Source organism: Zonotrichia albicollis, chromosome 8, assembly GCF_047830755.1.
Source record: "Zonotrichia albicollis isolate bZonAlb1 chromosome 8, bZonAlb1.hap1, whole genome shotgun sequence".
In the NCBI taxonomy this organism is placed as follows: Eukaryota; Metazoa; Chordata; class Aves; order Passeriformes; family Passerellidae; genus Zonotrichia; species Zonotrichia albicollis.
Genome location: NC_133826.1, coordinates 11,017,066 through 11,031,001, shown reverse-complemented (window position 1 = coordinate 11,031,001; position 13,936 = coordinate 11,017,066). Strand labels below are relative to the sequence as shown.

General features: G+C 49.3%; 1 protein-coding gene across 19 annotated transcripts in view; it reads left to right on the top strand.

The window, feature by feature from the left end:
- Positions 1-13,936, top strand: part of PTPRF (protein tyrosine phosphatase receptor type F) — a 374,760-nt gene that overhangs the window by 313,296 nt on the left and 47,528 nt on the right. For 9 of the 19 annotated variants that reach the window (XM_026790433.2, XM_014276087.3, XM_074545920.1 and 6 more), the window contains 5 exons: positions 1,122-1,315; positions 7,471-7,497; positions 9,717-9,834; positions 12,036-12,614; positions 13,244-13,341. In XM_026790433.2, coding sequence (XP_026646234.2) covers positions 1,122-1,315; positions 7,471-7,497; positions 9,717-9,834; positions 12,036-12,614; positions 13,244-13,341 — 1,016 coding nt within the window. The remainder of the gene's footprint in view (positions 1-1,121; positions 1,316-7,470; positions 7,498-9,716; positions 9,835-12,035; positions 12,615-13,243; positions 13,342-13,936) is intronic. The other 10 variants (XM_014276090.3, XM_014276085.3, XM_014276082.3 and 7 more) reach the window with 3 other exon arrangements.

Below are 13,936 nucleotides of genomic sequence, written 5' to 3'. Positions count from 1 at the left end.
TGTCAGGTATCCATCCCTAATTATCTAATAGTGATTTCTTGCTGTGTTGAGAATTGGGGCGTGTGAGGTTCCAAACCTCCAGATTTTCCCAGGGCAGTGGAAGGTGAAAAGGGTCCTGCAGATGAGGTGATGGGATGGAGCCCAGGTCCTTCACTTGGTACTGGGCACCTGGGTAGGATCAGTATCCTCCAGAGACTGAACACCTCTACTCCCAGCTGCTTCAGCCAGAAGGAGCTTTCCAGGAGCAAGTGAGAAGCTAATTTTTTAGAATTGACATTTTTGTCACAGTCAATGCAAGAGCGAAATATAATAAGGAGGTAATTTTTCCAAATGGTAAATAGGGTATAAATACATTTTTAAACGGGCCTCACCTTGCAAGAAAATTGATATTTTCTGGGCAGTGTAATTTTTCATTTTATTATCAAAAAGCATTCAGCTAGTTGTGCATGAAATACAGTCCCCAGAGCTGTCACAATCCCCACAGGCCCCTTTATCTGGCTGAGTTCAGTGACTGCTGTCTCTGAGCTCTGGGTTATTGTTTTAGGATGGTGCTTTTCCCCCTCATTAACCTCTCACTGTCACAGGGGAAGAGCATGTGTGTGCTCTGGCTGGTGGCAGGTACCAGGGCTCCCTGCAGAAGAGGCTCAGCACCCAGTCATGCTACCTGGGGCTGTTGGGCTTCCTTCAGATGGGTCTGAGAGGAGGTGTTGCGTCAGGCAAGATGCTGAGAAGGCTTTAAAACCCCTGCCTGTGCCCCAGGGCATCCTGAGCTACAGGGGCTCACCTTAGTCTTTATATTCTGCTGTATTCTTCTATTCTTCCTTGCTCCCCTACTGCTGGAGATGAGAGGGAGAGATGGACCTTGGGTCTGATTCAGCTCAGTGACTTTCATATGGGGTGCTCCTGCATATTACAATTACACTCTTATTGAGAGCAGCAAAAGGGAAGGGGTCAGAGATGTGGTCATGCTGAAAGACTGCAGTGTTATGTCCTGGGCAGGTACAGGGAGGTGGTACCGGTGGGGCCGTCCTGGCGGGGAGGTGGGGGGAAGGCAGCAAGGCAGTGAGAGGCAGTGGTGTGGTGGTGTGTGCCTGCTGACTGTTGTCCCGTGTGTGTTGCAGTGCCCAGCGCCCCGCCGCGAAAGGTGGAGGTGGAGTCTGTGAACTCGACCGCCATCCGGGTGAGCTGGAAGCTGCCCATCTCCAACAAGCAGCACGGGCAGATCCGCGGCTATCAGGTTACCTACGTGAAGCTGGAAAACAACGAGCCCCGAGGGCAGCCAGTGATCAAGGACGTCATGCTGTCAGAAGCACAGGTACAGTGTGGGAGCCACCAGATGGTGGGCATGGCACCTTCCCTCTCTGCAGAGGGCAGGCTGGCTGGGTCCGAGTGTTTCTTGGCCTTGTGTTGCAGCTCCAGAGTGTGGGACTCAGCCTCCCTGAGCAGGGCAAGCAGTTTATCCTTAAACTGTGGCTTAAACATGGGTAAAACGTTTAATCAGGGAAGGATTACTGTAGAAAAGATGATGTATTAGATGTTTCTCTCTTACCCCTTCTCTGATATGTACCTCTGTCTGCCACATCCTGTGCAGACTCCAGCTGGAGCAAACTGGACTGTGCTTTGACAGTCTATTTACAAATGGTCAGAAAGTTTTAAATACACCTTGAGTCTTTCTTTTGTGATGCTTATTATGTTCAGGGCAAAGTGTCTTTCTTGATAGCATCCACCTGGGTGCTGCCAGCTTGTAGGGCACATGGGTGGCTCTGCATCCCTATGTGGGCACAACATGCCAGGCAGAACAGTACTCCTGGCTCAGCAAAGCCTCCCCTCCCTCCTGCTTTTGCAGGGCAGTGACTTGGTGTTGCATTGCTTCTTGAAACAAAACTGTAGGAGAAGCCAGCTTAGTCTGGAAAAGGCTGGGGAGGAAGAAAAAAAACGAGGTAGAGGCCCACATCCTGTAAATGACTTTGTCTTTGCATTCCCCACAAAACAATCTGTTTGTATTTAGGCTATCTCATGGATACCTCACTGCCTGTGAGCTGCAGCCCCCTTACCTCATACTGCTCCAGGCACAGCTGTGCACTCTGCACAGCCCAGGAATGTAAAGTTGCCTTTTTCCTAAGGTCCAGGGAAGTTTTTGGTGCGCTGTGTGCAATGAAATACAACTCTTCCTTGGAGCAGGGGTCCTTCATCCTGGATGACCCACGCTGTTCTCAACTAAGATAATCGTATAAATGAAGAACAGGATCTGCTGCTGTTGGAAGCAACGAGGAATCGATTCAGAGCTGGCTGGCTTGAATGATGCCCAGTATAAATACTGGAGAGCTGCAACGATTAATTGATCTGTCTCCTGAATGCAGCTGTGAATCATTTATGCTTTGTCAGTGGGGAGTGCAGTGCACAGAGGCAGCTTTAGTCCCCATTCATATGCCGAAGGATAAAACTCAGTAATAATGTGGAAGGGGAAAACTTTAAAGAGGGAAAATACTTTGAGGGTCCTTGCAGTGTTGTCTGGGGCATGTCTCTGTTTATGTTTCAGATGTTGCTTTGTTGTAATAGTTAGAGAAGCTGCTTACTGCCCTTTACTTATGCCAGGAGGATATAATCTTCTGTGTTGTTAGAACAATCGAGGCTGTGTTGTTCAGCTGGAGTTTGGAGTTAATGGGTTGGTCCCAAGTGTAGGTGGGCGAAGCTGGCACTGTTTTTCTTCTTGGTGTTTTCAAATATTTTATGCTTGCCCAGCCAGTTCTGCTTTCACTCCTTACTCATACATTTCAGAGAGAGAAATCCCATGCTGATGTGCAGAATGAGGATGCCAGAGCCAGAAACTTTTGAAGGAGTGCTGGATTTTGCATTAGTTTCAATGTGTGCATCAAGGAGGCAAGTTCCTAGAAGTTTCCTGGCCTCTCAGGCCATTTGTCAGTCTTCCATATTTGGTGAATTTATGTGGGAAAGTTCTTGATTTCTGTGATATTTTTTCCTGCTGTGTATGGTGGTGAACTCATCCACTGTAATTTTTGGAAGTAAAAATGATAGTTGCAGAGAAGCATCTACTCTGAAAGAGTCATGTCACTCTTGGGATAAACTAACGACGACCCTGCAGGGAAGAGGTTTCACTGACTTGGCAGAAGAGATCTCTATTTCCCAAAAGAGTGAGAAACCAGGCATGACCTGTGCTTGTGATGAAATACATCTGCTCCAGATGCTGAAGAACCCTGTAAGAGCTGCCATCTTTCAGTACAGCAGTGCGTGTCTTTGCGAGCAGCCAGATGAAACTTTAACGAGTGGTCCTGGAAGAGTCATTTTCTATGAAAGAAAACAAAAAGATACACTGGAAAACCTGCCCCTGAAGGTCATAGGATGAAGATGGCCACAGTTCAGTACTCATAAACACTCACAAACATTTATACCAGTGCACAGGGAGAGAATTAAATGGATTGAAAGTCTTAGGGTCAGAGAAGAAAATCTCTGGACAGGTAGGCAGAGCCCCTCCTCCTGCCTAGCCAGGCTGTGTGCTGATTTGAGTAGGTATGTACCACATAATCTGCTGCCTGCAGACAGTGTGAAGACACTGATACTAAAGCTGACTCATGATTTTTCCTTATTGAAGATGAGAAATGGAAAGAGAGTAAACGAAGATGAAAGGAAAAAGGCGAGGGAACGGAGCTGTTAGCTATGCAGATAATGTGGATTAGGAGCTTTCAAAACCGTTTGAGCGGAAAGGACTGAAACATCAGCAGAGACGTGGGGGCCCTGGACCTGGAGAGATCACATTTTATTTTACAGCCTCCTGCCTCGGCAGAGTAATCAGTTGTTAAGAAGGTCCTGTGATGGAGCTGAGGCCTCTCCCTCCCCTCTGTGGCTGTGCCTGTGACTGATTACCTCTGTCAGGATTCTGTGTGCCTTCCAGTCTAAGCTCTCACCTCCTACTGACAGCCTGATGGACAAGCTAATGTGACCCTACCCTGTGGAGGAGCAGCCAGGGTTGTGCAGCTGCAGAGCGGGATCAGGTACCTGCAGCTCCTCTTGCCTGGGCCGTGCCTGTCACGGCTCAGCCGGGTCCTGAGGTGGGCGATGGCAGAAGATTCATCTCTGTGCCCTGGGGCTTGCAAAAGGCACCAAGAGAGGGCTTTTGAAAGGAAACCAGAGCTGCATTCCACCACAGCTTCAAGTCCTCACCAGCTCTAGGGAGCAAGGGATACCAGGGCCAGGGGACACAAGCATTAAGCTTGGCAGGGGCAGATGGGGGCCCACCTCATTTCCTTGGTCTCCAATCTCTGGGCAGCTGCTGGATGTTAGGAAGGGCAGTTGGCTTTAACCCCACCCTCCCTGCAGATCCAGCCTGCCCAAATAACTTTGCAGGACTAGCTCAGGACAGCTGGCTACACGGAGGTCAGGCTTTGTGGAGAAGAGTTTCCTGCCACCTTCTCCTCCTGCTGTGCAAACAGAGTCATGGCACAGGAGAGGTATGTGCTGCCCACAAGAAGGGCTGCAGGCTCACAGGAGGGTGGTGTGGTCTCTGCAGGCAGCCCTTCACCAACCAGCATGCAAACTAAGTGCACATCCCACCAGCTTGCTCGAGAAGAGCAGGAAGAAGAAATGGCAATCACTTCAAGCTATTGGATTGAGATCAAAGGAGAAAGCAGACTTCAATTCTCCCTGAGCAGTACCCACCCCAGGCACAACACAGGAATTTGCAGCCTCCCTTTTCCGTGGTGTGATAGTCAAGATCTTTCTCTAAATGTACTTGGAACATCTCATACGTGTGTGCTTGTCTAGGTGGGAGTCTGGCATGGAGCTGGGATGTTCTCTGCTTCCTAGGTGGAACAAAACAGTAAGGCATCATCCAAGAGGCACTTCAGTGAAGGACCAAGATGAAGTTCTGGTACCCTCAGACCCCTCTGCATCTCATTGACCAAGTAACTGAGTTTATGTCTGGAGTTCCACTGTTGCACCACAGTCACTGAAGGAGAGAGGAGAAGGATCTGCAGGAAAACCAATATTGGCTTCCCATAGCTGGGACTGTTGAGGGCTTGAATCTGTCTTTTGCAAGAGCCTTGGTCAGGGAAAACAGCCATTCCCTGGTGAGACATGACTGTGCTGTGTTGAAGTGTAAAATGAAACATTAAAGCATTGCAGCTGCCATAAATACACACTGTTAGCTTTAGCACTTCCCAGAGCCATCCTGCCTCATGCACACAGCCCTCTCTCAGTTCTTTTTATGACTGCTCCTGGGCTTTTCAGATCAATTTGTCTTACTGACCAACCTTAAACAGTTAAGAAGCAATTGAGCTAGTTTAAGGAAGGAAATGTTTTGATCTGTAGATTAAATTTTTGTAATGAAACTGAATTTCTACCAAGGTATTTATGCAGGCCTGGCTTTTCACAGTCGTTACTCCAGCACAGATCTCAAGGCATTTCTTTGCACTCTGATCTAATCCAAGATTAAAGTCCACTGACACATTAGAGCAAGCAGAGTTGGAACGTTAAACACTCCGTTTAAAATCCTAGGGCATGATAAACTCCCTGCTATGGTGTGAGAGGCCTCCTGAGCCCAGCTCTGCTCTGTTGTTGTTGCAGTGAAGGGTCACATTCTGCCCCTGTAGCTATAGGGAGGCAGGCTGAGTATTCCCAGCCACGTGGCTTCCACCCACCAGGGACCTGCTTTTGTAGATGTGAGTACCAGGCCTGGGATCCTTCCTATGGCAGGACTTGTGCCAGCTTTTAGATAGCAGGGAGGAGTGTGTGGCTGCTGACCGAGGTATGGGCAGGCTGGCATGGGTGGGACATAAACAGCAATGGCTTGGGTTCAGCCAAGTGTGCAGCAGTGGAAATGGTACTGAGGGTGTGTGGAAAGAGAGCCTTTAGTGACCATAATACTTAGTGAGGGTCTTGGCTTTATAAAAAATATGTAGGGGAAACTTGACCTCTCTGCTGAAATTTACTGTTAGGATGGTTTAGGGAATAATTGTACTGCAGTCTCATGGCACCTAATAAGTGAACTGTAATAAAATCTTAGAGAAACATTTCTCCATCAGCTTCTTTTTTTTTAATTTAAAGAATAAAACAGCAAATATTTTGAAAGTATGCCATGTATTTTACTGCTGAGGTGAGTACTATGCCACTGTGATAGGCTGCTGCCTTCGAAAGCCACCTCAAATAGCCTGAGTTCAAAAGGCAACTTGTATCTTTGATGCCTTTCAGTGCTTGTGTTACACTTGCAGCTTCCCAAACACTTCGCTGAGCTTCCCAGGGTCCCAAGGAAGTTGGTATCTGAGCAGTTTAACAGCTGGCAGGTCAGGCTCAGAAGCAAGGTTTGCCAGGTCTCACACTGTGAATCAGGGGCAATAATACCTATCTCCACTTTCATCTCTGTGCTTGAACTCATGGGCCGGTGCTTCCCCCAGGCAGATTTAGTAACGTGAGCTGTAACACATCACCTTGGCTGAGGGAGTTCTGTGTGATCTCTGCAAGCCTCCTTTGGAGCCCCAGCCACAAAGAGCACTGCTGTGGGCATGCGTGCCAGCAGCCAGGCTCTGCTGTCTCACCACCCAACGCAGCTTTGATGCCCTGCAACCCAAATCCAGCCAGAAGAGTTCAGAGCCTGTATTGAGCCTGGATGGCCAGGAATCCATGTGAGCTTTTGGTGGGGATTAGTTTGTGTAGAAGCTTTCCCTGCAGGGCTGCTGTTGCCAAATGAGTGTTTGCCATTTGGTGTTGTGTAATTGGGAGTGAGAAGCTGTTTCCTCAGTACATGTACAAGTTTGAACCTCTCTCCAAACCACACACCACTGTTGGAGAGGAGCAGCTTAGTGTAAGCTCTGTGTGAGATCTCAGCTTCTCTTGCACTGTTGATGGACAGATGGCACTTTTCGGTTTTCTGAAGTCCCCAGAGCATTTTGCAAATGATACAGGAAAAAGAAGCTCTAGAAATGCTGTATTGGTGCTTCCCTGCAGAGAGTGCCTCTGTTTTGTGTGTTGAAGTCTTTGGTTCTCAACAAGAGATGGTGACTGGAGGATCACTAGAACAGAAACTGGATATTAGGCAACAGAGCTGTTGTGAGTGACTTGTGAGGCAGCAGTCACCATCAGAGCCTGGTTGGTACAACCTGTCCCTTCTTGCTTCTGCTTGTGGAAGAGGCAGAAAAACACAAACAAAGTCAGAAGGGGAAAGTACTGCAAAGTACAAAAAGTAAGGGGGGACTCTCCACCCGAGTGAGAAGGAAGCTCTTTGTGTGAATGATCTCAGACTCATTGCTCAGGCTAGCAGCATGTCAAAAATTGCTCTATGCCATTTCTTCCCTTGGCACAACCTGTGTCAAGTGACCCTCTGTGTATAAGTGTTGTAATTCCCCCAACCCAGTTCTGCTAACCCCTGCTGTTGTCGTCATTGTCATCCCTTTCCTACACGTTGCCCCTTAAAATTCTGTGTCTCCATTTTTCTCTCCTCCTTCCTTTCTCCCTCGTCAGTGGAGAGCTGAGGACTCCGTCGACCATGTAAGTACCACTTGTGTGAATTCCAGGTTGGAAGAGAGGGGTTTGGTAAATCGATTTGTGAATTTTGTAGACACAGTACTGTCAAAACACTCCTTTCACTCCCTTAATGAGGCTGGAGAGTCACATTGTGAAAACTTCCACAGGCAGCAAATCCAGAAAAAAATTGGCATTTAGATTGCTCCTAAATGCAGAAAAGCAATTGACATTTCCTATAATCTGTTTTTCCAGCTTGTTGCAGTGTTTTTAGGCAGGTTCAAGTGATCAACTCAGGAGACTCATCCTGCAGTAGTTGGCCCACCAAGTTATGTGGTAAAATTAGATACATAATCTTTAAACCACATTGATCATAGTCATGAGAAATAACCTACACCCTCAACCATGACCTTTGGTTGAAACACAGATAGTAATAAGAAGACAATCACATTTAAACAGTTAAATCCAATTTTTCCCCACATAATTCTGAGATATAAATTTTGAGGAACAAACTAGAAAATGACCTTTTTAGAGTCAGCAATTCAATTATGTGCCCTACTGTGAGCTTCCCCAGCACGATGCATTTCTCCTCCTGCTTTATGCGGAGCATTCTTGCTCGGAGTGGCTGTGTCATGACAGCACTGTGTTTGCATTATGCAATCAGACCTTCTTTCATCCATCCCTCGTCTCTCTCCCCTCCTCCCAGCTTGCTTGCTTCGCTCCTGGTGGCATGCTTCCGCGTGAGAACTTCTCTTTGCATGGGTTTGGGAGGAGTGAATTCTCCTGGGACGTTCAGAGTGTGCAGGTTTTGTGAGAGTGCTTCCCCCGGCTCCATTGGCCCCGGTGGGATGCGCGGCCGCTCACCCGCACACACCATCTGCTGCAGGGGCGGACTGGGGTCGGACTCTGGTTCACACGGTGATTTTGGCGGGGTTCTTGTTGGTGCTTGTTGATACTTCTCTGGGCTGGCTGGTTCTGCGATGGTAACGTGGTGATTTGGATGAGTAAGCCTGGGCAGGGAACCTGAACCAGCAGCACTGACTGGAAATCAGCAGGTTTAATAGCGTGGGTGTTTGTGCGAGTGAGTAATGGGAGAGTGGCTGCAACCACAGGCACCCCTGGTACCCCTCAGTCTGGCAAGGATCCCCTGGGCAGGGGTCAGACCCCTGGAGCAGCTTCTGACAGTGCCCATGCTGCCTGTTCTCCGCAGCTCAAACTTAACCCACTCCATCACTGCTCATTGCCGTGTCTGAAGGGGTAAATAACCAACATGGAGCCGCTGCCTCCTTTACAAAAGCTTCCCCAGCCCCTTCTCCAGCCTGCTCATCTCTTGCTCCCTGACCCAATGGGTTATTAGTGCTAATGGCCCAGACACTCCCACAGCACCACAGATGAACGCTGCTCAGGGGTACCTGCCGAAGCTGCTGGGAGCTGCTGAGCTCGCTGAGCTCACTCCTTCACAGGCCTGGCCAGCCAGGCTTGGCACCAGTCACATTGCTGCTGGAGGCCAGGAGGGAGGAGTGGTGCTCCTCTCTTTGATCTCAAATTGAAGTGTGGAGCCATGCCCTCCTCCTGCCCAGAGGAAGCCAGAGCTTGCAAGGATGCACCCTGTGAGTCCGGCCCCTCCCAGACCTCCCACGATGGAGGTTTTCCCTCCAGGTCTTGCCAGGGCCTTGCACTGACCTATCCCATCCCTGCAGCCCAGTGCCTGGCAAGGAGGGTGAGCACAGTGCTTAGAGCTGCAGGTGCTCCCTGCCCGGGGCCCCCACCCCTGCACTGCCTCCCTGTGCTCCCCACGACTCTGCTGCAAGACACAACTTTAAAAACCCTGGAATTATCCCCCAAGAGATTCTCACAGCCAGGTGAACTGACTTTTGCTCTGGTTCACAGCTCCACCATCCTCTTACTTAGCTTTCACACAGGACCAGATCTGGATCAGATCTCCCTCTTGGCAGAAGCCGTGGGAGAGCAGAGCTGCTGACATGGTTTGCTGGTGGGTCCCTGGAAAGGCCAAGTGTTAAAGCCAGGGGTTGAAATGAGGCACATGAGTGTTGGAGTGGCAGCAGTTGTTTGCTGGCTCTGTGCAACATGTGTGTTTGAGCACGATGCATGAGTGTGAGCCAGGAAGTGTTGTCAGTGTGTTGCTGTTGGAGACACTGACCCTGGTGCCTTCCTTTGGCTCACTCCAGTAACAAGGATTTACTCTTCTCGTTTGCCTCCTCTCTGCCTCGTGAATGTGCTCCCAGGAGACAGTCATTGGAGGCCTGCTGCCAGAAACCACCTACTCCGTCACAGTTGCTGCCTACACCACCAAAGGAGATGGTGCCCGCAGCAAGCCCAAAGTCATCACCACCACAGGGGCAGGTGAGTGTGGGGAGCAGTGTCACAGCCTCGTGGGGTGCTGGTAAAACCTCCCAAGAGGTGCGTGGGGAGCATGGCCAAGGCCAGGAGGAAGCAAGAGGGGTGGAGATGCTGCAGAGGTACAAACTCTTGTGATCTCTAGCCCGTGCTTAACAGACTTTGCCACTGGATCACCTGAGCAAACTGCAGCAAACAGATGGAGATACTCTACCAGGGCTGGTGAGAGAACATTGAAACTCATGGGTCTGAGCTCATCTGCATAGTCCAGAGACCTGGGAAGAGGAAGCCTGAAAGTCCAGGCTCTCCCTCAGCTTTGGAATCCTGGCCTGTCCTCACCGTGTTCCTTTAGGCAAGTGCCATTTCTTGCTTCCTGTGGTGACTGTAGTGCTGCCTGGAAGGGCCCCTGGCACAGCGGGCTCCTAAGAGGGGCTTCTCAGCTCCTCTCTGCCATTGATACTGCTTACATAGCTGAGCCTGGCTGCTCCTAGAGCCATGGTAAAACCTGGAATGCCACAGAAGTGCTGCAGACACAACTTCTAGGTCCTGGTGATCCCAGCCGGTTTGGTTCTGCTGTCTCAGTAGGTCATACCTGCGCCTGGAGCTGGAGCACCCAGGAGTCATCTGGCCCTTCCCTCCAGGTGTGGTCAAGCTTGCCTTTGGCAGTGGTGCCAACTAGTTGACACTGTCTTGTCCACTCACTAGCTGTCCTGCAGCCAGTAATCCTGCTGCTTCCTCACAGCAGCCATGGGAACAGCATTTACCGGTTGTTATTATGGGAATGCAGCTTGTGCAAACCGAGAGCGTTTGTTCCTGGTGCTTTTAAACAAGGAACAGCTTGCTGTCTCCTCAGCACTGCATATGGGGAGCTCCAGAGGTAGTTTCCACTGTCACAATCTCAAATGCTGTCTCCCTGGTGCCTTGCCATGATGTATTTTCTGTTCATCAAATTGCTACAGCTGTCCTATAAACAGGAAGAGCTTCCTAAACATCCCAGTGTTGTACTGTAAATCACAGTGGATCTTCCCATGTTATGATGCACTTTTTAAGGTTAATATTTGGAATCAGCTTTGAAAATACTGTGTCCCTTAATACTAGCTGCTGTTAGACGTTGTATTATGAGTGCAAGGAGGATGGCACTGGCAATGGCAATGTAATTAGATGTCTTAGATACCTATAAAACCGCTCTCAGGACCTTTGTACAGGCTCCACTGTGGGCATGACCTCACAGGGGAGCGTTGGTGTCGCCCTCTGATGGCAGAAAGCGGGCATCATTCTGGCAAATTCAGTTTTCTCTCGTGCTCGATGTGGGCTCACACATTTCAAAAATCTGCAAGGATATTTAACTAGGTTTGGCTGCAATCCCTTTTCTTTTTTTTTTCTTCTTTTTTTCATATCTATGGCCCCATGCCTTTGATTCTGAGTATCTTCCCAATCAGTTGATTTGTTTACAAATCTGAGCTGATGTGAAGACGCATCCTTTTTTTAACTGAAGGAGATCAAGGTATTAAACCATCAATTTAAAGCCATCATTTCCTAACCAGTGACGGCGACACCCTTGACTTGTGCAGCATAAGCAGAAATCCTGTGGAACGCTTGTGTTCACCTCTCCCATCAACACTGACATCACGAATCTGCTTCTCAACCAAACCAAAATATATTCTGATGGCAAACAGCCCACCCAGCTCTGCTCACTGCCTCTGCAGATGGTAAAACTGCAAGGTTTCAGGATGAAATTTGTCTGCCTCCAGACAGACCAGGGCGCTGGAATCGGGCTTCGGGGTGTCTTGTGGTGCAGTGCCTCAGGGCCAGCATGGCCTGGTACTGTGCACTGGCTGCAGTGTCTGAAGACCACTGATTGGGAGGATGGGATTCAGATCTTCTCTGAGATAAATATGATGCTTTGAGGTACCTTAAACATTTCCTGTAAGAGGGGATGAATTTTGGGGCTGGATATGGCTGAATTTATTTCCGGTTTAAGTGGCAGCGCATGGGAAAATGGCAACCAAGAGCTGGCTGGCTCCAGCTTCCCTCGCCACCGGATTAGGGTCAGTCTGCCTCTATCCCTGTGAGTTGTCTGTCATCCTCTTCACCCTGTTGTCTGAACTTTCCCACTTTCCTCACTCCTCACGGACTGAGCAGCACGGAAGCGGTCCTTCCTTCCCTCCTCCCAGGCTATAGATGGTCATTGTGTGTTTATGTTGCAGTCCCGGGGAAGCCCACCATGATGATTAGCACGACAGCCATGAACACAGCCCTCATCCAGTGGCACCCACCCAAGGAGATGGTAGGGGAGCTGCTGGGTTACCGGCTGCAGTACAGACGTCTGGATGAGGAAAAAATGAACACAATAGACTTCGGGAAGAGAGACCATCACTACACAGTGACCAACCTGCACAAGGGGGCCACGTACCTCTTCAAGCTGTCTGCCAAGAACAGAGCTGGCCCAGGAGAGGAGTTTGAGAAGGAGATCACAACTGCCGAAGATGTGCCGAGCGGCTTCCCGCAGAACCTGCGTGTGGTGGGTCTCACCACATCCACCACAGAAGTTGCCTGGGACCCCCCGGTCTTGGCAGAAAGGAACGGCAAGATCGTCAACTACACAGTGGTATACAGGGACATAAATAGCCAGCAGGACCTGGCTAACATCACCAAGGATACGAGTATCACTTTGACAAATTTGAAACCTGATACCACTTACGACATCAAAGTGAGGGCCCGCACCAATAAGGGGGCTGGGCCACTCAGCCCCAGCATCCAGTCCCGGACCATGCCTGTAGAGCAAGGTAAGTGCCCCTCTAACAAACCCCAGCAGGAAGCTCTGCCTCCAGGACAGGGACCTTTGCTTTGGTTCATGAGGCTTCGCTCCCTTCTGCTCTGACTGGTGTGATCAGGTACTGTGTGGCTCCCCAGTCTAAAACTATTTCAATGAGGGAAAGCTTAGCAAAGATTTTCTAGAGTTGCCATTTCGGGGGAGAGGGGCGTTGGTGGTACCTTCATTGCATCCACAGGCACACTTGGATGTTTTATCTGTACATGAAAGGCTCTTGCTTGAACTGGAGCAGGTGGCTGAGTAGGATCATCTGCAGATCCAGTACCTGAGTTACCCTGCTGTTTGATCATGACAAAGGGCCAAGGGAGTGTGAGTGGAGTGGGGATAGAGAAAGGCTGCAGCTCAGCCTACAACTTCCTTTGTGTGATGCTGAAAAGTGTAATCAAAAAGCAGAACTCCTCCAGAGACTGTAGATTTGGTAAAAGGCTGCTGCTCTCTTCTCCTCATTTCTTACTTCTCTGCTGTAGCTGAACTCTTTGACCTCTGCTGCTGAGTTAGACAAAGAGACTTGGAGTCAAGCTGCCGCCTGGCTCCCTCCTGACTTGGCTTTGCAGTGCTCAAATACCTTGTTTTTCATTCCAGTGTTTGCTAAGAACTTCCGTGTCAATGCCGTCATGAAAACATCTGTGTTGCTGAGCTGGGAAGTGCCTGACTCCTATAAATCTGCAGTGCCTTTTAAGGTAAGGGTGGGATTTGGAGGGCAGGGAGCTCCATGTAGTAGTGAGCAGGACAGTGAATAGCAGCATCAGCTGGGTCCTGTTGGTCAGGCTCACCATTGTAGTTCCATGGTGGTGGTCACACAAGCTTGTCCATGGAGCTGAGGTGTGAAAAGTTATAAATTTGATTTAATCACAAGAAATTAGCAGCTAGTGAATAAAACTAACTCCTTTTACAAGTCCTGTCTCAAACATCCCTATCACCTTCAGGAGTTACTTCAGAGTATCATTATCTCAGGGAGTGAAGGGAAGAAGCATCATCAAACTTCCTGAAGGTCTTGAAGTGTGAGCAGCACAAAATGAGTCAGTACAGAGAGAACTCTGCAGGAATGCTGCCCTGTTTTCACCAGTACAGTTCAGGATGTGGTGTCATCCAGCAGACTGCAGACAACACTGATGACCCTACCTTCCTGCTCATGTGTGACCCCCAGTACTTGTCACTTATGTGGGTAAAAGACTGGAGTGTGTAGATCTCAGTGCAGTTTCTTTCCTTTAAGAAACAAGACCAACATGTCACATCATTGAAGATAACCTTCCCAGTCTCAGCACCAATCTGCTG